We start from the raw sequence: 25,890 nt of genomic DNA, 5'->3' as shown, positions 1-25,890 counted from the left end.
GCTGCACATCCCTACAGATTTTTTCAGTTATTCTGGTTGATTAGACCTCTGCTCAGGTTGAATGTGAGCTCAACAGATTCTTTGAACTAATCAGAATGATAAAGGTGTAATTTTTCCCAACCAACAAAGCTATATTTGTCATTACATATTGTCTATACATGCCCACACACACCTGAGAAGTTTCCCAATCAGCCAGAACCAATGGCTGATTAGAGCAAAAGTGGAATCACCTGTGTGGGTGGACCACAGGTGTGCAGTGGCTTTATAGGATGGGTTTGGTTAGGATTTCTCAAAAATGCATTCTAAAGTTTAGCCACAGTAATGTGTTAGCAAGCTGTTTTCTACCTGACTTTGCTGCAACTAACTACAAAACATGTGGGATATTCCATCAATGCAGCTCATGAAAGCTGTGCTTACTTGAAAAAGCCCGGCTTGAATTTACATTGACTCTCACTTAAGGCTCAAGCTGTTGAGCTGAGAAGATCATTGGAGTCTCCTTTCTCTCTATTTAGGACCTCTACCAGAGCCGATGCCTTCACTAGGCACTGAACATCGTCAGGGACCCCCTCACACCCACAAACTCTTTGATTCTCTGCCATCAGGCAGGAGGTTCTTAAAATAAATCATGTATTTGCAATTTACATCTATGTTTACATTATTTAACTATTAATAACTACGTTTGTGACCTAAACAGTAATGTGCTGCAAAATCAAAACAACAAGCTAAAAGAAGCCAAAAAGCTCCATAGAGCTGCAGAGTTGGGTAGTGAATTATCAGTGGATATGTCATCGCTAGCAACCTTTTCACATTACATGTTGACATTTGGGCCAATTTTAATACTGAAAATATGAATAAATGCAGCTTTAAGGCTTGAAGCTGTAAAAGAGAGTTAAGTAGTGTTAACACGTATTTTAAAAATCACATTTGAGTGGAAATATATAAAGGAATTTTTTTATTAGGAAGTCAGAGACTCCAATGAAAGGTACTGTCTGATTTAGGCACTATTTGTGCTTTATACACACTTAAAGATCTGAAAAGATGTTGTTCAAGCCTCTACAGGGCCATCAGAGAAAAAAAGGAAATCTCCATTTCCTCAACACGATGGCTTTAATAATATTCAAGGTAGTGAGCTGATGCTGATTTTTTTTACAGCAACACTCACAGGGCTGACATTGAGGAAAAACAGCCATTTAAGCTGAGCGTGGTGCAGAGGACAGATACTGATGCTCAGCTTGCTGTCTGTGTATAATATTGTGAAAGGTCGTTCTTCTTTGCCCAGCATTTTTAGTACAGTTCTATCTCTCACCTCCAGCTCTGCAGAGGGGTGATAGCACCAAGGTGCGCTGTAATTTTCCTACGTTTTCTCATCTTTATCTTCTCGGCTGGTTTGGCTCCGTATGAGCAGAGCATGTCCTACACACACCCCAGAGTGTAATCTTGCATTGTGTAGCAGCTTCATTTAAAGGTCTTTTCTCAGGGTCGTCACCCCACTCTCTCACTCAAACACGCCTCTCCAAAGAGTGACTCAGGGCTGCAACCTACACTGGCCGTTACATGCTGAGAACACAGCCAGAGCAGGGAATCGACCATCTGTGTTCATATGCTTCTGGCCGTGGTGCTGGGAAAGAATCAGATTCAGTTTTCACATAATTTGACGTTTGATAAAGCTGATGTGGAGGTTCAAAACACTCCAAAGGATTCCATCTTTGATTTTACCATGTTTTCTTTTATAAGATGAAAAATACCGTTTTTAATATTTTATTACATAAAGAGAACCAATATTATGGTGTTGACTGTGGATTCAATGTTAGATTTTTAACCTTTATATTGTCAACTGTTCATATTTTGTCTCTTCACAGTATGTTCATAGTTGTTTTCATCATGTTACTCCCATCTCAATATTCTGATCATTTTAATCGTGTAAAGGATGAGGTTGGTGTTATTTTGTATTTTTTTGTGCTGTCAACAAATCAAAAGATTAAAGCCAACAATGTGTTAGTCTGTCTCTCAATACTTTCTGACTTCCCTACCCTGTCTGTGGCTCTAATCTGTAACCCCATTGGTTCCTACTATAGACATAAACTATTAAAACAGTTCACAGATGTATAGTTTTACTTTTAAAAAAAAAAAGGTTCAGTAATTTCCTAAAACAGCTGGATGCTGTAGTGATTATCAAACATTACTCAAACAGGAGGAAATAGTACATTTGTTGGGGACTACTTTCAGCTGCGGATTAATATAGATTTGGTGCTGTAGTGAGTATTTCTGGCAGCAGGATGGTGCATGTGGGACTGTGACAAAATAGACTCCACTTTGCCATTTGTCACTTATGTACCTGTTCATTTCCTAGATATTTCATAACCACACCCTTGTTTGTTTAGTTTTATTACCTGTTATGTTAACCATGAATTCCACCTGATGGCACCAACACACATCACTGTCTGTTTGTTTCACGTTATATTTAGTTGAGATTTCCTAAGTCCTTAAACTTAGGTTAATACAGTAATGGCAGACAAACATTATTGTTATTTCAGTTATTTTTATTGTTATTTTCATACACAGCCTTACTAAGTTACCGAGTTAATAAAATTTCTTTTGTCTACTAAGCGTCTTACCCGTCACGGGAAATCAGTGGAAAATTTGAGTTCCTGTAAGAAATGATTCTGTGTTTGTTATTTTCTGGGTTTGGGATATGTAGGGTGCCCACCCCTGTAATGAGGGTGGTGAGGGCCTAATACAGCATACTGAGGGGTATATCAGTATGTATTCAGTTGTCTTGGGGAAGCCAGAGGGAAGGTCAGTCACAGCAGATGCCAGAGCTTGTGCTGTTATTTTGATTTTTTTGCTGCATGAGTTGATTTGCCCTCAGTTTCTTATATCAGTGGGTTTTTTTTTTTTCTATTTTCTTGTTTTTGCAGGTTTCCTGGTAGCAACTGTAAATAAATGTCCACCAATGGGACCTTCCACAAAGCCTCTTGAGTCTGCCTCTTATTTCACAATGGACCCTCTGGCGACAACTATCTTACAGGGATTGAATCAAAATAAACTACAGTGTTGGTGGTGTTTTAGGAATTTGTTGACAATAAAGCTGAAATTATAGTTTCCATGTCTGCGAGTCCACGAGGGTCCGTGTGATGTAAATTTCGTCATCAGAGGGTGTACGCGTAAGCTCTGTGCAGACATCTGCATATCTGAAATTTGTTGTCTGCATGGACCTGTCCACACCAGTCCGCACGGTCACATCTCTGTCTTCTTGTAGATGGTGATCTACTGCGCCTGTGTGGAATGTATCCTCCAGGCAGACCCAAGAAGGTAGTATGAACAGAAAAACTACCCGTCCGTGATGTCCATAGCCGTCTGTGTACGCGTCCACTTGGGAGTATAAATGAAGCTTAAGACAGACCAGACTTACCCTTTAACATTGTAGACTTAGTGCCTAAAGTCTGTCCTGTTTTATCTGTGTTTATTTTTATTTTACACCATTCTTTAGTTTATTTTAAAAATTCGTATTTGTATGTAATTATAGTTGGTGGTATTGTTCTGTGTAAATGCCGATGTCATCTGCTGAGTCTGAATTCAAAGTTAGCTGATGAGCAAATTGGAACTTGAATTGCGACTATTTTTTCAAACTGGAGCGTCATAAGTGAAATATGAAAAGTCCAAGTAATCATAACAACTGTGAGACCTTCTTTGGTGGGGGACTCATGACCTCAGTATTTCTAAAACCCTGTAAGTTCTCTAAACAAGTCAGGGAGGCCCGGCGCACCTGTTTGATGGTAAGTGAATAAAGGACAGGTATCACTCAATGTTCATGCTTGTAATATTGTTTGTTCTCTCCACATCCATGCAACATATATTATTAGTCAGCAGGTGCTGCAGGTAGGAGCTCTGTAGGATTTGGTGAAAAGTGGAAGCAGCAGCAGCAGCACTTGAGCATTAGAATGTGCTGGAGCGCAGTCAGCTGGCTGCAGGCCTCAGCTCACAGCGGGGAGCCTTGGCTGGACGGCTCCACAACACTGGAAGGCAAATCACATCACACCAACCGTCTGAACCACACACGATAAGGCTTCATTACCATAAGTTTATTTTCTCCTGTTGAAATGGCTGCTAAAACAAAAGGGCAGTTGATTATTTTTCCTTGATCAGTGTTGCATTCAAGGCGTCTGATTTGAAAAGGGGGAAGGGGGGAGGACAATGAAATCCCTCCCAGGGAAAAGGGGAAGGCTGACATGTATACAAGGCAGGGAGGACGGCTGGATTCTCTAGGTGGGATCTGCCTGTCCAGCCTCCACAATGGACCCGCGAGATGAGACGGACACACAAAAGAGCTGAATCTGACAGTCGGTCCACTCTGCCGGCCAGCGTCTCCAGAGATGACGAGCTGGCCGCCAGCTCCTCCACCTTCACAAAAGCCTCCTTCAGCATTGTACTGAATATTTGACAGATTTGACACATTAGACTCAGTTCACAGAGCTGCGGTCACACAGGAATAAACTCATTTAAATAGGAGGGGGTGAAACTTTACAGTGTGTCCATGTCTGTCTGGGTGGGTTTTCCATGTGCAGCCATGCAGAAAGCACGTCTGAGCCTGTGTGCTTGAAAACAAAGCACACAACAGGCATGTTTTTAGCATGCAATAAGTATGGCAGCTGGACAAACACTGTGTCTCTTCAAGTCATAGGAGCAACCTGATAACATCGTGTTTATTTTACATGTACACCACAAATCAAATAGTGACGAATCCAGCAGACGGTGGATCATCTGTAGGAACTCATTAAACATGCATTTATAGTCTGCTATAAATGACAGACACTGTACACATGCCAGTATTGACTGATACAAGTAGCATTGTTGTATGCCAGTTGGTATAAGGGTAAGAACTAGGGGTGTGCCCGAATACAAATACATTATTTGGCAAAGCACAAATAGTGGGTTTTATACGAATATGTGTTTCATACAAACATTTTAAAAATAATTTGTTTTAGGGAAGAAAAAAAAAACATGTCAAATACCAGTTCACAGGTCGGTTACATCGTTATCTCAGTCTATCTCCTCTGGCCCACTGTTACATCTATCAGGGGTAAGTCCCAAGGGACTCTCCATAACCTGTTGTTCCCCCTCTCCTTTGCACAAAGTTAGGTTGTAAAAAATAGGCAATAAATGAAAAATGCAAAGCAAGAATCACCTTTGAAGTTCTACTACATCTTACATGGTGTGCTGTCTGTGTGTTATGGGTGTATAAATAGGTAGAGCTCTGCCTGTAATGAGGTGATTGGTTAAGTTTTAGCTCAGTAGTCAGTGTAGTCATCTATGATCTGGGAGACCCAGTGTGTGAACCTCCTTTGTAAGGTAGTTTATTCATGAACACTTATTGTAACACTTTAAATTTCTAAAATTAAAAGCGTAATAAATACAAAAACAGGATCTTTAAGCCTCTTTCCACTTTTATTCGAATACAAATACAAATACAAATAATTTTGCTGCCTCAACAAATACAGATACAAATACAAATACTGGGCTCTCTGCACATCTCTAGTAAGAACATCCACACAAGGAATGTGGTTCTGTCTAGTAGATTGGAGTTTCTGTTTGAGGGGAGAGATGTTGGTTTGAGAAGGAAGCAGAAATGAGAGGATGACAGTGTTAAGTTTGATTTGCTTATATTAATTTCTTTTCTTTTTTTTGAGACACTTGTTCTGTTACATGGGACAGAATGCCTCCTACTACCTCCTACCAGAATGTCTGCCTCCTACCATCTTCCAAGCCACTCTGCTCAGTCTTCCTCACACTGTCCCTGAACCTAACCAAGCCTTAAACATACCGTCGTCATGTTTATTTTTCAAAAATGATTTGTAACGGTTTTGGAAAGCACAGACAAATGATGTTGTCCTGCTATAAATCGTTCTGGAGTGCATGGACCAACATATTTTACTGTTTAATTTGGAGACTACAAAAAACAGTTTTATTATGTTGGTGTATCAGGTATATTTGTTATAGGTATGAAGCATCCATCCATAGGCATATCCCCCCCCCCCCCCCCCCCCCTGGGTAGCAACCAATATTAGAAACATGTTCAAGATTCAAGATTTAGTTCATCGTCATTTTTTTGTGTACTTGCATAAAAAAAACAAAAAACAAAATGCTGTTCCTCCAGGCCCACAGCAGTGCAACAACAACAGAGAGGAAAAAGATATATATCTAAAAAATTCCATTAAAAATGGTTAAAAAACATATAAATCCTGAGAGAGAAAAAAAAACCAGAAAAAGAGCAGTTAGCAGCACGGTGCATTAAAAGTAGAGTCAGTGATTCTAATCCAATACACATTTTGTCAAATTCAGTGATATCTCCAGAGATAGGCTAACTGTTAACCCACATAAACCAGCAGTTCCAACAATCATGTTGCCTAATGTTCTCTAGACAGTATATGACTCCCCCATCAGTGCTGGTCAGCCGTTGACATGCAAGAACTGTCTACATCGGCATGAGACATGTACTTTTCTCTCTAAATGCACTTTAATGCACCGTGCTGCTAACTGCTCGTTCTTTTTTTGTTTTTTTTCTCTCTTATGATTTATATGTTTTTATCATTTTTTTAAATTAAATTTTTAGATATACAGTATATCGTTATCCTTTCTGCTGTGGGCTGGTCATTTACTCACTGATCATTTACTTACAGACAGGTAGTAGTAGCTTATAGATTAAATTGGTGTGAAACATGAAAATTGATAATAGCACATTTAAAATGTATTCAAAGTAATACTTAGTGAGCTACTGGATTGAAAAAAGAACTATTGTAGCTGGATGTGATCATTCCCATGTCTTTTAATTTAGTCCTTAAATTGAAAAAATACAAAATGTATTAAAGAAGACAGAACACACAAAGTGTTAAAGGATAGATTCACTATTTGAAAACACATTTGCAGCAATTTGTATGGCTTCACATGTGCAGCCACTGTGTTTTCATGGTGAAACACTGTTAAATAATTCCAAGATTTTAAGATCGTCCCATCTATTGACATACTGAGTGCTTGGGCCCCTCTGACAGGGCTATGGGAATACATCAGACATTCTAATGTGTCCTCAGCTTTACATGTGCCCTGTTCTGTAAGAACTGTGGCTCCCACCTTTAAGAAAGTTACTACATCTCAGCCTCCAATCTATGTTTTCATTAGAGGCTGAATAAAAGCAGCCTGCAACAACAACATAACCCTCCTATCCAGATCCAGTGGGAGGAGCGCTGTGGAAGTGTGTGTCTAACCTCGCAGCTCTGCCTGGATATCAGCAGGACTGATTGGCTGGATGAGGAGGCTTTGATTTAGGACAACTCTCACTAAGTGGCTGCTAATTTAAAAAGCTTGATTGGTCGAGGTGTGAATTCAGAGTGAAGGGCAAAAGAACCTGTGTGACAGCACAGGTGAACTTTGAATGTCTTCATACAGCCACATGTCACACATGTGTGTGTGTGTGTGTGTGTGTGTGTTTCAGCAGCCGCATGCTGATTCTATGTGTTCCATTATCTTTTTTCTTTGATAAACAGGGATTAGCATTTTGCACAGAGCTGCGTCTGAATGGAGAAACGGCAGCATTGCTAAGAAGGCTAGGAAACAGAGGATTACAAGAGGCTTTTTGCTCCGTAATTTGATTTTAAAAGAGTCTTACCTTTGTTCTATGTGCCCAGTTAGGATGTGCTGGGAGCTTGAGATTAGCACAGAGAATCGAGTTTGTGACAAAGCCGATTAGCAGTTGAAACAGGGCCAACAATGGTTTTCTTGTTAGAGAATCTGCATTTTAAAGTAAAAAATTGTTCTGTCAAGCAAAGAAATATTTATGTTTCCTGTTCCATTTTCACGGCAAAATGTGAATGATACGGTATTGTGTCCCGCCATAATGCACTGCAGCTATAACATGTCTTTACTGTAGCACTCAGTGTAGACAGGTAGAGGTCTTAATGAGAGACCAGGGAGGTTATTTCACCCATTTACACATTTCACTGAAAACTGTGAAAGCTGTGTTTTAGTTCTATCAGAGGGAATTCTGCTTCAGCTTCAGCTGGATTGTGGTTACACACTGCCATCTGCTGGAAAGACACACTCCTACATGTCAGATGGTGCACTGTTCCATACCTTCACCGCTGCATGAAATAAAAAAATGTGTCTCAAAACAGAGCTGGTAAAAATGGAAGCTGGTGAACTATAAATGTGCAGTGAAGAGAAAAGTCACATAAAATGTTGCAGATTGTACCACTAAGGTTGTTCAGTAAAAAACACAGTGGACATGTGTGTCACTGCAGGATGAAGAAAATCTTCAGTAACTAACACATTTTTACTGTTTCATGCTTTCAATTTAAACGCACAAAATGTAATTAGTGAAATGTCATATCTAAATATTTAAGGTCCTGCAAACACCATAAATGACCACTTGTTTTCACATCAAGTTCTATACACCGAAGATGACAAATGAGCAAACTCCATTCTTTAAAAAAAAGCCCATGAGATGCAGTTGAAAGCTCTGGAAAAAGCAGTACCTTGAGTTATTATTTTGTCAAACTACTTCTGAGATCAAGAATGAACTTTCACATGCAACACCTTCACTGCTTTTGCAAATGAATGATAAGGGTTTGCTTGTTTCTAAGAGTTTCATCATTCAACTCCCTTATTGAAGTTTTAATTAGTTTCATAGACAACAGAGTTAAAGCATTTAACTCATATGGAGAGCATCAGTAGATCACAAAAAATGTATAAGCAATCAAAAATACGTCATGTCTTACCCTGACTTTCACCATCCTCTTATCATTCTTTTGATGATTCATTGCAGTTATTTTGTCCTTATACAGTGGAGACTGTAACACTGTTCAAGCCTTCCATAGAGGCTTCTTAAAACTATTTCATCAAAAGAGAATAATCTTTTCCATTTGAATTTATTCTGAATAAAATCTTTATTTTTTGGTGTAGCAGTCTCTGGTTACTAGATGGGTGATGTATTTGAGTATTGCTTGGTCACATTAAAACCTTATTAATGACCATTCACTCCAATGTCCATTTACTTCAGTTAAAGGGTCCTGGCTCTGTAACTGAGCCATCATTAATTACACCTGTTCTTCTCCTGCTATGACATGTCATGTCTGCTGTCACTCCCTGTTTACTACATAGTGAGCAAAATCTACTGTGCACCATTTTATTTATCTGTCTGAATGCTGAGTGTGAAAGTTATTAACAATTTAGTGCCCTCACAAATACTCAACCATAATCAGATAGGCCTACTGTATTGCTAAAGCAATGGGTAGGTCTATCTGATATATGTGTGTGTGTGTGTGTGTGTGTGTGTGTGTGTCTTAATGTATTATCACTCCAGAAAATTGAAGTGTTTGTGTTTTGTACTGCAACAGATTTCACAATTTCCTTTTTATACTTGAAATAAATATACGTTCAAATAAATGTGTTGGTTGTGTGTGTGCGTGTGTGCGTGTGTGATTTACCGCAGAACAATACACAATAATAAGACATGAGGAAACATAAAATTATTAAGATTAGTAATAGAAGAATCTACAAATAAATAACAAAAGCATAATCAAATAAAATCAATTAAGATAAAAGAAATCTGAGGCCTGAAGCTCTATCGTTTTGCCTCTCCTCACACACACACACACAAACACACACACACACACACACACACACACATTGATATTGATATTAAATGGTTAAATCATGCTTTGGTCATTAAAGAAAATTCTCCAATAAAAAATACTTTGAATAAGTTCTGTGTCAGTGAGGTTGTACACCAATAAAACATTATTGTTGAGTTCGAGTGATATTAACAGTAAAGCCATTTCAGACTGTGACCAACAGTAGGCGCACTCCACTCAACTAGACAAAATAATGATTCGGATGTCAGAATCTTCAGCCTTCTGTCAGCTCAGTGCATTAAAATATAATTGAATATACAGACCTACCTGGATCTGTCAACAGCAGCCTGAAGCATTTCTCAGTCACAACCTCTACGTTCAGTTATCATTTATCATGATGTGACACAGCTGGACGCACTTCAACGGTATTTTGCTTGCACAGACATTCAAAACAAAAAGTGTGGAAGTGATTTCACTCATACTGATTGAAGACTCTACATGATATATTAATTAGTTTATGTGTGACATGTATCAACATAGGTCTGTGCAGAAGTAGATCAGGAAATGTCATGTTTGAATATTACATCTTGGCTGTACAGTTTAAAGTGAGAATATGTAATGTTGACAAAATCTTCCTCCTACAAATGAAAAGGAGTAGTTCAACATTTTGGGAAGTACACTGATCTGCTTTCTCTCCGAGAGTTACATAAGACTGATATCTGGAGGTGGGGTCAGGACATGGTTAGCCTAGCTTAGCATAAAGACTAGAAGTGGGGGGAAACAGCTAGCCTAACTCTGTCCAGAGTGAAAAAAGGTCAACTCTACAGCTCACTAGAGTTACCATGTTGTATCTCTTCATTTCATCCGCACACAGTTTATCCATCTTCCCAGCATTCAAAAAACGTTTTGTTCCTGTACAACTTTAATTCCAGGTATTTCTTGAATACACAACTGAACACAATTAGGAGTTGCTGCACTGCACTTTTCTTTTAACTTTGTACTGTATTTCATTGATTGGTAGTTGGTTGTACTGTCAATCAAGCATCTTGATTTGTCCGTCCATTGTTTCTTGTGAATTGCCCCACCAGTCTAGACTGCATTACAGAAATTTAATTTCAAGCTACATAGCTTGGCGACAAACACTAAGAGCATTTCTGTGCAGCGTCTCAGACTCTACTGTACGCTGCCAGATATGGTCAGTGGTCATATGTACACATGTATAGACATGACGGCACCAAACCTGGCAACCTCACCATGATGACAAGACTCTGCACACGGTCACTGCACCCGATAGTTCCAGCACAACCACAAAGTCTCAGTTTTACATTTCTGTTTATGTAGGGACTAAACAAACAAGATAAAACATGTTAATTAGTGAATTTTAGAGGAGTTAGTAAGCATATTTTTTTACTTTGGATAAAGCCAAATAAAGCCAGGCTGTTTCCCCGTTTCCAGTCTTTATTCTAAACTAGGCTAATAGCCTCCAACTCCTGATTCAACCCACAAGAGCATTCTGTATTTGGTTGTGTTTTCTGTATTTGCAGTTTCTATATTTGGTTTTATCACTTTGTTGCAATTGTGTTGTCAAATTGATGAAGATTTTTCCTTAACTTTCTTTTGTTTGTTTTCTATTTGCATGTGCTTTCTAAGTTGCAGAGCTCTCAGGGCCACTGTAGGTTTTGCTTCCAACTCTAACTTTAAAAGTTGTAAAGAAATAATTAAACATCACGTTTTTAAGAGCTTTAAACATAAATAGATGAAAAGGGATGTTTAATGGTCAACATGGAAAGTGACCTTTATCAGTAGCAGTGACGCTCACAGACTGTCCCTTCACTGATGTACAAAAAAGTGGACAAAACAACCAATAGTTTTTTTATTGCCATTGTGCATGAACTTTGACACTGCAGGTTACACAAGGAGTATCATGTAGGAGTTGATGAACACTCTGACCTGCCAGTGATGTGCTCTGGTCACTCTCAGTGCTGGTTTTGTATTGATTGATGGCTTTAGCAACAAACTACTTGCTGATCCAGCCCCCATGCTCAAAACCAAAGGAATGCAAGATGAGACGCTCATGTCAAAGAACGGACAACATCCGGGAGGACAACACCTTTTTTTTTTCCCTATTATTGCACACATCTAGTTTACCAATGCCGAGTATATGTGGGACATTGGGAAAGCTATAGCTCTTGGTAAGGTGCTGAAATGTCTTAAGAAACCACAACATTGCATTGAGCCTCTTTAAAAGCCACATATATACAAAATATGAATGGAGCGTCAATGCAGGGATTCCACAAGCACACGAGATATCAAAATAAATGTTGGTTATGTTTCACTCTTGACGTTTGAAAATGAAAGTTGCGGATCATTTACACTTGGGCATGGCGATGTTCATTTGACAGCGCTGTGCAGCCGAGACTAGAGGATAGTGTTTTTCACAGAATATATGCAATGTTAAGAAGGTTTTCCTGCTTGGTGGTAGCATCAGGGTGCCTACAACACTCAGCAATAACAGACAGACAGTGAGAGGGAGGCAGGCCAGTTTTATCCTTTTATCTGTGCATCAAACAGATGAAGGCGCTCCTGTATCTGCAACCAAACATCTCTCAGTACTGTAGCTAGTCTCTTACAGCGATCAAATCAAAAGGCTGAGAGATATTTTAGGAATGAATCATCACGAGTCTATTTATGTCTTGGATGCTAAAATCTCATGGAATGCATTTAATGGAATAGCAATTATCTGGATTATCAGAACAGTCTAAGTTTGGATATCACCTGAATGCAGATTGGAGATTGTCCAAAGTTGTACAAACATTCATCTTCTATGGCTTCACTGCAATCTGAGCTCGTAGCAAACTGTTGCCTTGGGCCGAGTATAGAAACAGTATACTTTTTTAGTACCAACCAAAATGTGTCTGTGGCACTGATTATCCAAAACTGTCCGGTCAGATTTGTAATCTGATTAACTTGTTCTTTCTTCAGCCAGTTTCTAATTTAAAGCTGCAACAATAATTTTTTTTTGGCCAAAACTATGACCTTATGAAGTTGTTAAGGCTAAGAGGTAAGCAAACAGGTGCCAATTGATACATCCAGCAGGCACAGAGCATAATTAGCATTGATTTGGAGTTGTGTTTGTGTCCACCTGATGAATGTAAGTCCAATATTAACTCTCCTTTTAGCTCTGTTTTGGTCTCCACAAACTTAACTACAAATATCTATTGTTTAAGCTCGATGCTCAAGTTTCTCCACCAGCTAGCTACTAACTTTGTCTGTTAGCCATTTGTAAGCTTAGCTGGTAGTGTACAGTCGGTTTATCAAACCTTTTTGTGTGTAAAACCAAAACAATGAGCTAAAAGAGAGAGAACTGCAGAGTTGGTGATAATTCTGTGTGGGTTTGTTACTATAAGCAACTCCTTTCACAATACACTAGTCATTTGAACCATAGTTAATATAAAAATATAGTTTAGTGCAGCTTTAAACATAATTTTGCCAATTTTGGACTACTGTGTTGTTGTATATGTCTTGTGTTTGGAGAAGTTTAACATTTGTGAACTTTGGCTTCTTTTGTTAAATGGAAAAAAGGAATCTGAAGAAAATCACATTTATATTCCTCAAAGTATTGAATATGGAAAAAAGTAAAGTTTTGGTTGTGGTAGTGAAACTCAGATATCATATCAACACTAGTATCAAAAATATTAAACAGTACCCAGCCCTACTCTTAACACTTGAGTCACACATTTTGGTTGGAAAAAAATGACACTCCCATGTATATTTTGTTAATGTTTTTACCAGAATTCTCGTCATTAGAGCCGTGACTGATACATCAAAATTACTGTTTAGAACACAGGAAAACTGTAATATTCAATCTGGACCGAGCGAAAATGACAAATTCAGTGTATAAGTGCTGCAGGCCAAGCGAGGGGTATTTTTTATAATGCACTGATCTGTTGTACGCTCTGTTGCCCTCAGTTAACTGGCTATGCGCTAATGAGCCGTACTGAACGGATAGTCATGACACCAATTCATGTGATAAGTAATGTGTGGAAAGATTTTAGAATCAATGCCATAGATGGAAAAAATGTGGATGAAGGTGAGGCTGTTTGCTGACTTTCTAAAACAACACACATCAACAACAAATCTCAAGTCACGTTAGCTTAACTCAAGTCAGGCAGCAGAGGCACCACGAATAAACAGAAAACAATAAACACGTCATGATTAGGTTTTGTGCGTTGTGCTCAGATTCATTCCAATGAATAATGTATTCATCCTCGTTAATTCAAACTTGGTTGTTTTAAGTAAAAGTACAACTTTTTTAAAAACAGCCTGAATGACCAGTAGCTTATGGTGGCTAACGTTTAGCTTGTGCTACTGTTACACTATGTTTCAACATTTAACTTATTAAATCCAAGGACACATTGTCCTTTAACCTGCAACAGGATATCTCATAAGGTCTGATGTTTTTAAGTCTTAATGACTGGACTGCTTGTAAATTTAAAAAATACTAACGTTAGCTTATCACGGCTATACCGTATCGGCGGAGATTAGGTGGTAGTTTAGGTAATTTAGAAAGTGTTTCCATTACATAGTTTGTCCACCAGAGAGCACTAACAAGTTTGTTTTTACACTGTAAAATGTCCTGTTTGTAACATACTGTATATTGGTCATTATTCATTAACAACCAAATTCAAGTGATTTTCATCAAAAACATTTTTTTTAGGTTGACTGTGTTGAAAAATGAATATCGGACTTAAAAAAAACAAAACCCTCTTAAATATCAATATGGGCCACAGAAATCCAGTATCAGTCATGCTCTCATCTTGATTAAGTCAGGTTTGCCAGATGGCTAAGTTTCTTTGGCTATGCAAACTGAGGTTTAACTTAATAAATAAAATTATTTCTACCTCAGAAAAATGTTTGTACAACTCCACCTCCAATCTGCACCTGTAAAGAACCAAATGCTTCAGTTTGATTGTATCTTAATGTGACGGTGCTGCAGACTCGTCCACTCGTGGTCCACTGTAAACGGCTCAGGAAAGCCAATCACACATTGTCGTCAGGCTTAAATAACAGACGTCGTCCAAGTCTCTCTCCAGCATGCTTCCATCAGTACACACACAGCCACAAATGCCATCGGTCACAGTGTGTGTGGTCCGTACAGAAATCCCACCACCGGTCAACAAAGGCATCCCAGGGATGCCCACCACTTCAACTCTTTTCCCTCTGCAGCTCGCTATCACAGGTCTAGTCTCAGACTAGACTCTGGAACAGAAAGGAATGATTTGTCTGGGAATGAGAAAATGACAGTGAATCTGTTCTGCTTTGTCAAGCTACAGATATTTGTATGGACATACATTCCAAATTACCTGAGTATAGACTCTGATTGAAATACCTGAAGCGAGGCCAGATGCAGACACTGTGCAACCAATTGTGGCCATTTTGTCTTTTTTTCTTTGCCCAAATTATTTTCTCATTTTTTTTAACTCTCCTTCGTTTTTTTCAACAGGGTTTAACAATGTAACCTGGATAGTGTAAACATAATCCTGAAGAGTACAGCTGTTTCTCCTGTTCGGTACATAACACAGCAATACACAGTTTTGGATTTTTTTTTTTTTTAAAACAAGCATTTTTCTTTCTTTTCATAGAGATATATGTGTATATATATGTTTAGAGAGCTTATTCATACTGTGAATGTTGAAACAGAACACAACACATAACTTAATCAGAAATATACTACCAGTTTAAAATGCATGCCCCTCCCCCATCCATAGTGCTCCATTCTTCCCTCCGATGCCTGCATATGATAACCTTTAACCAGGTCCTCTCCTGCCAGCAACAGCTCAGACATTATGCAGGACAGAACATTAAGTGGCGAGTCTTTGTGGTGGCGGTGGTGGTTATTCGGGACATTGTTGCTACGTCATGCAGAGATAGAAGGGGGGGTGGAGGGGGTCAGCACAGAGAGACGGAGGCTCCCCTGGCAGAGCAGAGGGAGGTGTTGGTGGGACAGTCAGTGGTGATGGTCGGTGGTTGCTAGCGTGAATCCCGGAGCCAGAGGCCAGCTCTGCTCAGGTCTAGCTGATGGCCGGGCTGTCTGTCTGGGGGTCTGCAGTCTCTGAGGGCGAGCCGGGCTCCTCCGGTGGGTCGTCTGTGCTGGTGCTCGTGGAGACCTGAGTGGGGGCGCCGTAGAACGACGTGACCCCCTGGGGCTCAGAGCTGGCGCCCGCCTCCGCGCTGTCCTCGTCCTCCTCGGGCTCCGAGGCCGGGGTGAGGTGCAGGGAGCCTGGGAGTTTGACGGGGCAGAACGCCGAGCCGGTTGGGATGAAGTTGACCTTGTTTTTGTCGGGGCAGGAGAAGAGGGGGACTGATGCCGATGCCGACTGCCTGGAGCTGCAAAGCACAGAGACATATGCGATGTCAGGGAGGATCATGAGAGGATGACGAGAAGTGTTCAGATTCAACAGTAGAGTATCACGCAGTCTTTACCTCATCTCCTCAAAGGCTTTAATCTTCTCACAGCCCTCTGGGGGCTCTCGCTTGAACATGTAGCTGTTGTTGGGTTTCGGCGAGGAGGCAAACTTGGGCAGTGGTGAGCTGCTTCCACTGTCTGTCAACACAGAGACACAGGGTTTATAAAGACTATCTGCACAAGTTCTCAGTACTTTAATAATACATTTAATACCTCAAAAGTCCCTTTTGAGGGATATATGAGGGGCAAAATATAAATATAATTTTCTGTGCATGTGAGCTAATATATAATGTGCTATAGCTCATAAAATGGCTTTAGCAAGAACAGCCAAACCGGAAGCAGATAACTCAACATTCACTCAGTCGCCAGTAGGTCCAGCTGTTGAACATATCTAAATGCTATATTATTTTTAATGTAGACCTACTGTAATCTAAGTGTGCTCTGTAAGAGTCTACTTAGAGTCTACAGCCATGCTAGCAGCTCTGTGAGGCTGTACTTGTGCTAAATGCTAAAAACAGCATGCTAACATGCTCACAATAACAATGCTAGCATGTCGAGGTTTAGCACGTATAATGCTTACCATGTTCACAATGTTGGTTTAACATGTTAGCATGCTAATATTTGTTAATTATCCCTAAACACAAAGTACAGCTGAGGCTCATGGGAATGTCATTAGTTCGGCAGGTATTTGGTCATAAACCAAAGCACTGGAAACTTTGACCAGATGATGGTGCTAGATAAAAATCTGTGTAATATATAAACCAAATTTCACAGCACACATCTATCCAACAGTTGTTGAGATATTTCAGTCTGGACTAAAGTGTTGGAGCGACCAACTGACATTGTTATCCCTAGAGCCATGCTGCTAGCATGGCTAAAAACAAAGAGCAGGGCATTTCTGAGTGAGAGTTAATAATATAACTCACTTATTCATGTGAAAAAAAACTGAAACAGTCATGCTGATCCTCATGGATTAATCAGCAGCACAACTTAGGCCCTGTTTACACCTGGCATTAACATGCGTCTCGGCTGAACTGATCACAAGTGGACAGCTCTAAGTACAGTCTCCAAAATTACCTCAAAGTTAAGCAAATGAATTTTCAAGTGTCATCACAGTGTGTGCACTTGATTTCAATTAGAATCCAGAACCTTAAAGCTGGAGTGCAGGACTTTTGTCTCCCCCTTCTGGCAGTGAGAGTAAAGGGGGGTGCTCAGTTGTGATTGTCTGACATCAGCATGCAGCAGGCTCTCATGTGCACCAATGACAGGCACATAAAAGGGCCAGTCAGAACGGATATGTCCTCCCAAAAATGTATTTTTTGACAGCCCACCTGCCCACCTGCCCACAGGGATTTGTCCCAGTATGTCCAATGGCCAGTACTGGCTGTAATCTACTGTTTCTGCTGTAAAATGGTGGATAAATTGTTTTGAGCATCACACAACCCTTGCAAAATGACTCATTTCACTATCAAAAATCTGAACCATCCAGTTTGATAACATTTGGAAAGTCTAGAAGAGCAGCGTGATCAACGGCCAAATAGCCAGCGTGGGAACGTCGCCCCCGACATGAGATTTAAAAACTCTGTGAATATTGTGAAATACAGAGAGAGTCATCGGTGGTGATAGACTTAATCAGCATTTTGTGAACTTTTTTGGCAAATGTAACAAATGTAATGGACATTCATTTCTATGTAAAAATTCCACACTGCAGGTTTAAAGTGCATCGACCCAAACCTCAATGTTTGGTGCCACTTTGCCTCTCATAAAAATAAGCATGCTAGTTAGTTGTGGTAGGAAGCACACAATCTTCAAGGTTGAAATGTAGATAACAATGCATACTTATAGAATGTAGGATATAAAGTAAAAATAACTAAATTAAGTAGTGGACATTGCTGTTGGATATAAAATGGAAAAAATTGCAGATATTTACATACCAGTTCAGTCTATCTGAGATTTAGTTCAATGCATTCCTTTCTAAAACTGCAGACACTAAGAGATGTTTTTAGATTTTGAATAACCAAGATGTTTCGAGGTTCTGCCAGAAAGATGTGGTCAAGACTGGACTGGTCTAACATGAACCCAGTGACCCTTCTGGCCGGTTCATTTGCCCTTTATATCAATGCTTCAACTAGAGTGATTGTTTTACCTTTATCACGGTCGTAGAGTAGATCCTCTGTGGAGTAGGGACTGCCGTCGTGTGATCCTGGTGGGTGGGCAGGCGAGGGGCAGGGCGACAGGCTGGAGCAGCTGCTGGAGCGGCCGGGGGCTGAGGGAGTCTGGGTGTCCACGCTGCGGGTGCTGCTGCTGCGCTGCTGGGGAGGGAAGGGTGCCCGCCGGCCGTCAGGAACCTCCAGCGACTACAGTGTGTGTGAGAGGAGGCAGAGACAAGGAACACGAAACTAATCAGAGCTGAGACAAAGCGAGACAATACAAGACTTAGACAGATACAATGGGTTGGTAATAATGTTAAGTCCATCTCAGTATGAATTCAGGAATAAACAGAGCCCCACCTTCAGCTCCTCCTTCTCTCCATTGTCTTTGATGAAGACCTTCTCCAGCTCATGGTTGATGCCCTCCATGCTGCTGGGCACCCTGGAGATGGAGGGCTTTGGCACTGTGATGTTGGACAGCGGCATCTGGGCCGACTTCGACATGGAAAACTGCTGTAAAACACACACACACACAGAAAGTTTGATGAAGAAAATATGTCTTTTCCTTTCCATCTTGCTCAAGCTTCATAACAGCATTAATATATTCCACATACACACTGATATCAATTAAGAAATGAAATAAAAACAAGTTTCTGGGATGAGTATTCTTAACTCAAGATAGATATACATATATATGTATGAATTTGTTTATTTTTGTGTCTTCTTTAGTGACAGTGACTTCACTTGTCTAACGGAACTTTGAGAATAATCAAGTCTTTCTAAGTCTAGGCAAGCGTCCAGTGTGCAGCAGCGGAAATCTGTCCTCAAACCTACAGCTCTCAGTGGATTCAGATCCCCCTGAACAAACAAGGTCAGTGAGTGCACTGGTCCACAACTGAACAGTTAACCCAAAACTCTAAATATATTATCAATGACCTCATCTCATGCTCTAACCTGCCTTATTTACAGTCACTATGGAGTGTCATGATGCCCATTCACCCTTGAGAACGTCTAAAAAAAGTGAAGTACCTGGACGTGGCTGGCTGTGATGGAGGTGTTGTTGGTAGTGCTGGTGTGGGAGGTGTAGGTGATGGTGTACTGGAGCGGGGAGAGTCGCTCCTTCTCTTTATTGTGGCGTCCTCCTTGTTTGCTGCGCTGGAGCTGCTGCCGGAGCTTTGCAATCTGCTGGAGTGGAACAGGAAAGGACCATATCAACATAAAGCAGGTAAGCGGAGCAGGAAGGTATTATAATCCTGTTCTACTATGTAGGATAATATCTGTCAGATGATAGAAAGGTTAAAAACAAACCACCATGTTAGCTAAATGTATTTGGAATAGAAGATGGAGGTGAATGGTGAATTTAGTACCCAAATTGTCTGTTGTTGACATCCATCACAGACATAGTTTTCCTGTGCAATGAAGGATTATTAGTGACATTTCAGGTGCGCTTACATACAGTTTTTCCTGCAAATTATCTGGATAAACTATTGTCTTATTTACAACTGCTCTGACCATCTGACTGCTCATGTTTCTTGACTCATCAGATTAGAAATGTCACTGTTCTCCCAGATCTCAGCAATTATTTTGGTGAGAAGAACTACAATGTTCATTTAATTAACAAAAACTGGTGGAATATATACTCATAAACAATATTTTTTTCTCCATGATGAAGATTAGATGTTGATCTGAATCTGTAATGAAAAAAAAACCTGACTAAGACTTCATATAATACAAAAAAAGAGTGAAGTGGAATTTGAAAAGCAAAACGTCAAGTGTTAAAGCCTGGAGCTAGCTGCATCCATTATGAATCAACACGTTATCAGTGTTTTACTTTGATCCTTTGACTTAAGATCAGGTACTCTCTGCATTTTTAAAAAAGCAGCATTTCTAATCACACAACCTGTCATTTTGTGGCCAATTCAGTAGAAGTTCTTTCAGACTAAATTCTAACCTGGAAGCAGTTTACTTGCTCATACTTGGTCTAGTCAAGGTTTTCTTTGACGGATACAGAACAAAAATAAAATGAGCACTACATTACTGATGGAAATTATGGCCAACACTATAAAAATAAGTTGTAATAAACTGGAATTATCCTTTATATATGTACATTAGTATAGTTATGTCTTATCATGTATGCAACAAAAACAGAATGGATAATAAACATACAACATGGAGACGTATTATTGGTCCACTACAAAGCCACCAGATGTCAGTGTTTCCAGTACAGCTGGCAGAAATGACCAAGACATCACCCAAACTGTTGTGGAGTTATCTAGTACGTCTGAGGAAGTCATCAAGTCATTTCACACAGGGACCATTTCATTTAGCATTTTTCACTTATAGAAGTTACAGACAATGCTGTGTTAATGTGCAAGCTGAAATCAAATGAAAGAGAAAGACTAAGTGAGGTGAGTATATATGTTGAATGTATGGATAAAACCTCTGTTAGACCTAGTTACTGTTGTAGCTGAGCTGTTCATTTCTGTAACTGTGTGTGTGTGTGTGTGTGTGTGTGTGTGAGAGAGAGAGAGAGACACACATACACACACATACACACACAGAGATGGAGAGACAGAGAGATACTGGAATTCCCAGTCCTCCACTAACTATACACCAGTACATGAGAACATGTCCGTACATGTTCCCCTCACACAGTCCTGACACTGGCCCCTCTTTACTGAAGAAAGACAACACACATGCAGGACTTATCAATGCAGGCTCTGTGTCCAACAGCTGTTATATGATCCCAATATTTGGGCCACTGAATCAGTTACACAGTGCAGTCCTGCAAGTTTTTGTTTCCTTCTCAGCCTTCCCTGGGCCTTCACTTAGGCCATGCACTTCTCAGGTTTTCTGCCTGAACAGCCAAACCAGTCTTTGACTGTTAGGGCTGTGACATTAGACTGCAGGGAGCTAGCGACAGCGTGTCCAGTTAGTGTCAGCTGAATATACTTCCTTTCATACCAGTGCTGTCATTAATCAAACACATGCAAAGGCATTCAAACTCTAACAGGAGTAAGAGTCTACAGCCATGCTAGCAGCTCTGTAAGGCTGTACAACATCAGCATGCTAACATCCTCACAATGGCAATGCTAACATTATGAGGTTTAGTAGGTATAATGTTTACCATGTTCATCGAGTTGGCCTAGCATGTTAGCATTCACAGCACTTGCTAGTTAGCACTAAACACAGAGTACAGCTGAGGCTGATAGGACTGCCATTAGTTTTGAAGGTATTTGCTCATAAACCAAAGTATTGGACAAAATGAAATTCTGACCATGATGGCACTAGATGAAAATAGAGAAGATCAAAGTTATTATAATTCATCCTCTGGGGAATATGAATGTGTGTATCAAATTTCACAGCAAGCCATCCAATAGAGATCAAGATATTTCAATAAAGACTTTTATTGAAATTAACTTTTCTTCTGAAGTCAGACGGTCCTCTAGGGACTCTGGATGTCAGAATGTCTAAATTTCATGGCAATCCATCCAATAGTTGTCAGGATATTTCACTCTGAATGACAAACGTCAACCTTATGGTGGCGCTAGAATAGAAGTCAGAAGATCACCAAAGTCAGTAGGGTTCATCCTCTGAGGACCATGAGTATCTGTACAAAATTTCACAGCAATCCATCAAATAGTTGCCTGGATATTTCGGTCTAGACCAAAGTGGTGGACCAACCCACATAGCAATCCCTAGAGCCATACTGCTAGCATGACTAAAAATTGGATTTATATATGATGAAAATGTCAAAGATGAAAAGCTTTAATTACATTTTCAAAATGTACATCAAACTGATGGAGCACAAACCAAAAATCTGTTTTAGGTATGGGCAACAGGTAGTTTCAGGTTGTGCTAGCATACTTTGGCTTTGATAATACAATTATGGCTGCAACTAACGATTATTTTCATTATCAATTATTTTATCTATTAATAAATTTGTTGTTTGGTCCATAAAATGTCAGAAATGGTGAAAAATGTCGCTCACTCTTTCTCAAAGCCCAAGGTGACGTCCTCAACCAAACAGTTCACAACCACAACCAAATATATTCAGTTTACTGTCATAGAGGACTAAAGAAACCAAAAAATATTCACATTTGAGAAGCTGGAACCAAAGAATTTGTACTTTTTTTTCTTAAAAAAATGACTCAAAATATTTGATGATTAGTTTAATAGTTGGCAACTAATCGATTAATCGACTAATCACTGCAGCTCTAAATTCACGATACATATGTATTTAATGATGCATGCTGGTACTACATACTAAAACTGCAACACACCTACTCTCAGACCTTCTCCACATTTGTACTAGCTGCCAACTAGAGTCAAATATAAAACATTGTCTTAGACTGAGACAAGACTTCGTCCAGACTTTTTTGTCAGCTAAAAATGACAACACACCTACTCTGTCATGCAGACCTGCTAGTTTGTCACTCAGACAGACAGGCAGAAGAGTCTTGTTATACACTCTAATAACATCTCTCATGTTCTTCAAAGCAGCTGCACTGCTCAGCTCTGTCCCTTCTCCTCTTCCTCCTTGTAGCTGCTCCGTTGACATGTGTGGAATGTGTGTCAGCTCTGCTCCTCCTCTGCAGCCCTGTAACTCAGTAATGTGCCTGTGCACACATTAGTGAGGGCTGAGCTGTCATCAGGCTGGCCCTTATTGTTCCCTTTGCTGCAGGAGGCAGAGAGGAGCCAGCTGGGGCTTGGCTGACCATAAATTGCAGTGGGTTATGGCCATTGCAAAGAGGGGAAGTGGGTAGTTAAAAGTGAGATAGCGTTATCTGCCACCTCCCTGCTGCTGCCGCTGAGTATCAGCCGGGTGGAGCTGAGAGGGTCTGATAGTGCTATATGCCGAGTGCAGGCTTCAGAGGATGTGAGACTGCCATACACCATCAGCACCAGAAAGCCACATATACTATGCCTATGAGTTCACACAGGTTATACAGCCTCAACATTATGTCAGAAATACAGCAGCAATGGTGCGTGATTGTTTCAACACCTCTGCTATACACTTCATAACGGTTCTTATAGGGGAGCTCCACTGATTTTACACATCAGAGTGTGTTTCCAGATGTTGGGGAGCTCTGCTACATGTGTGTAAAAAGTAGTATAAAGTCTTCTGTGTCTCCGGAGGGAGCTGTGTGAAATCTGATAAATTGCCTCAAGTGATGTCACTTGAGTCAGTGTTGGTTGAGGCTGAAGACTACAAGTTTGAAAATGACTAAAATCTGGGGGTGTGGGGTTAGCAAAGTTAAAGAAGTGAGGTTAGCAGCTCCAGGCTACGTTAGACACACCTGAATCTCTGACCAAACTGTCAGTGGTGGAGTTGCATTCTGGGTAATGTAGGTGCCAGGTTTTGACAAGGAAGAAGAATGCATGGAATAAAAAAAAAAGACGATATGTGTTGTTCTGCTGCACTGATTTTGATCTCGTCCTTCAGTAACTACTGTTTCCAAGGTCAAGAAAGAACTTTTAATCTCAGCTTTTTTTTCATGTGCGTTAAACAGAAGCTGACTGATATTTTCATTTGATGTCGATGTATTAGTGTCATGCCTCTTTGAGCTGATCGGCGCTGCCCCAGGACGCAGAGCGCTGGTGGGTGCTCCTCTTCTCTCCTGTTTCGTCACTCCAACATCCGGGAGTCTGAAAAGAACATCACAGCTACACATTACTATCCAAACATGTTGAACAATGTTCCCACTATTACTATTAAAAGATTATTCCAGCTTGGATTTTACTTTAGTAGTTTTGGGTTTCATTTCTATCAGTTATGATTACACAGAACTCACCAAAAGTCTGTTAAAGTCATTATCAGCCTTTGACTATTCCAGCAATAGATTATCAATGTGACAAATTCATGGAGGCAGATTGGGCAGACTCACACATGTACACACACACCCCTCAGTGAAAGATGAGCTGGAATCTGCAACCCAGAGGGAGAGCAACACAGTTGACTCTCAGACACTTCACACACACACACACACACACACACACACACACACACACACACACACACACACACACACACACACACACATCATCCCCAAAAGCCAGAGGAAACTGAATTTCTTCCTTGCTCATCTTAATAGGTCCAACTCAAAGACCTATTTTTTTTATTTTCAGCAGCCAGTAAGTTAGTGGCGAGTCCTCCTCACTCAGTCAGCAGATACAACATTTTACTAGATGTGTTATTACCACATCTCATGATCAATCATCAATCGCACAACTAACTTTTTTTTGTCTTTGTATCAGTTTTGTTTTATTTGGTTTTGGTCATCATTCCTATCAGGTATGATAACTCTTTACTCACATATTTACTTGCTGAGATCTGGAGAGACGCGGCGTCATTGCTAAACACGCTTAACAACGTCCAGTAGGTCAAACCATGTAAGCTGTCACATGATCACACAGGTTGTAAACAAATGATCTAAACCCTTGTATTTGAAAGTTAAACACACGTGAAATGCACATTTTAATCATCCACTGCATTATAAACTTACCCTTGTGCAAGGATGACAGGTCAACGTTTAATGATATGAATGTTCATATAACTGATGCATTTTGGTAATAACTGTAGCTGTTACAACTGTTGGAAGTTGTATCTAGTAATGTTATCAGCCAATTAGAGCTGAAAGAAGTATTCAATTCATCTCTTAGTTGATCAACAGTGAATTATTGGGTTTTGGACTGTTGGTCAAAACAAGCAATGTGAACATGTCACCTTGGGCTTTGGTAAACTGTGATGCACAGTTTTTACATTTTAGGGGCCGAAAAATGAATCAGTTCATCTACAAAATCATCAGTAAAGTTGGTGAGTGTAATATTATCATAAACAACAGCAGTGGTTGCCAAACTAAAGAAGTATAACAGGATTAAACGCTACCATAGAACCCATTATCTCTGATTACAAAGACTTAACTGAAATGTAGGGATGGAAAATGATACGAGCAAGGAACCAGGAGTTAAAGACAAACTGTCACCTGTTAGTTCAAACTGAAAGTTAGAGCTGAAATCTTAATACATTGAAGAAAACATCTCAGTCATGTGTGTCAGGCGGAGTGTGATCAAACACTACAAATGTCACATTTCTTGTAGCTTGAGACATTTTCTGCTGCTGACTCTGTTCTACGTCGATTCTAACATCATCATTTAAAGTCTCCCTCCATTAAAAACATGTTTTTTCTTCTTTCTTGCTTGACTTGGATGTTGTTCTCTTCACTGTGCAGAGTTTGTTTTCACACTCGTCTGCTGCGGGGGGAAAGTTTCTCTGTTCTCACCTTTAATCTCGGTTTAACACATGGACCTACGAGAATGATTTGTGACATCACGAGTCATGTAACTCACATATGTGTGGTGTGAAAACTTGACGCTTTGTAGCAGTTAAAACTTTTAATATGAACAATATTTACATAATCATAGATTCTACATTTTCCAATGAGGGAGAGGGAGTAGATACAGACAAATTATTTTTCAGTTGGGTATTTGTATATATTTGAAAGGGTGTGACATAACTGCTGGCCCCAGTTTATGCAGGGCAAGGTGGTTGCAAGTTGAATCATGGGTGTACAGTTTAGACCGAGGGGAGGACTCCTCTCTTCCTTTGATAACGTTTAAAGTAAAGTTAGGTTTTGCTGTCAGCTTCCTG

The 25,890-nt window shown here is 40.0% G+C and overlaps 1 protein-coding gene across 4 annotated transcripts in view; it reads right to left on the bottom strand.

Annotated features, from left to right (window-relative positions):
* Window positions 1–11,483: 11,483 nt before the first annotated feature.
* The window catches only part of glcci1a (glucocorticoid induced 1a), a 32,301-nt gene continuing 17,894 nt past the window's right edge, over window positions 11,484–25,890 (bottom strand). The window contains exons 3-8 of one of the 4 annotated variants that reach the window (XM_042435601.1): window positions 23,799–23,888; window positions 19,269–19,424; window positions 18,600–18,752; window positions 18,236–18,446; window positions 16,107–16,227; window positions 11,484–16,010 (exon numbers count right to left, since the gene is read on the bottom strand). In XM_042435601.1, coding sequence (XP_042291535.1) covers window positions 15,695–16,010; window positions 16,107–16,227; window positions 18,236–18,446; window positions 18,600–18,752; window positions 19,269–19,424; window positions 23,799–23,888 — 1,047 coding nt within the window. In that variant the 3' untranslated portion in view covers window positions 11,484–15,694. The remainder of the gene's footprint in view (window positions 16,011–16,106; window positions 16,228–18,235; window positions 18,447–18,599; window positions 18,753–19,268; window positions 19,425–23,798; window positions 23,889–25,890) is intronic. The other 3 variants (XM_042435603.1, XM_042435602.1, XM_042435604.1) reach the window with 3 other exon arrangements.

The sequence above is a fragment of the Thunnus maccoyii genome, chromosome 15 (assembly GCF_910596095.1).
Source record: "Thunnus maccoyii chromosome 15, fThuMac1.1, whole genome shotgun sequence".
NCBI lineage: Eukaryota > Metazoa > Chordata > Actinopteri > Scombriformes > Scombridae > Thunnus > Thunnus maccoyii.
This window is presented reverse-complemented; position numbering and strand designations above follow the sequence as displayed.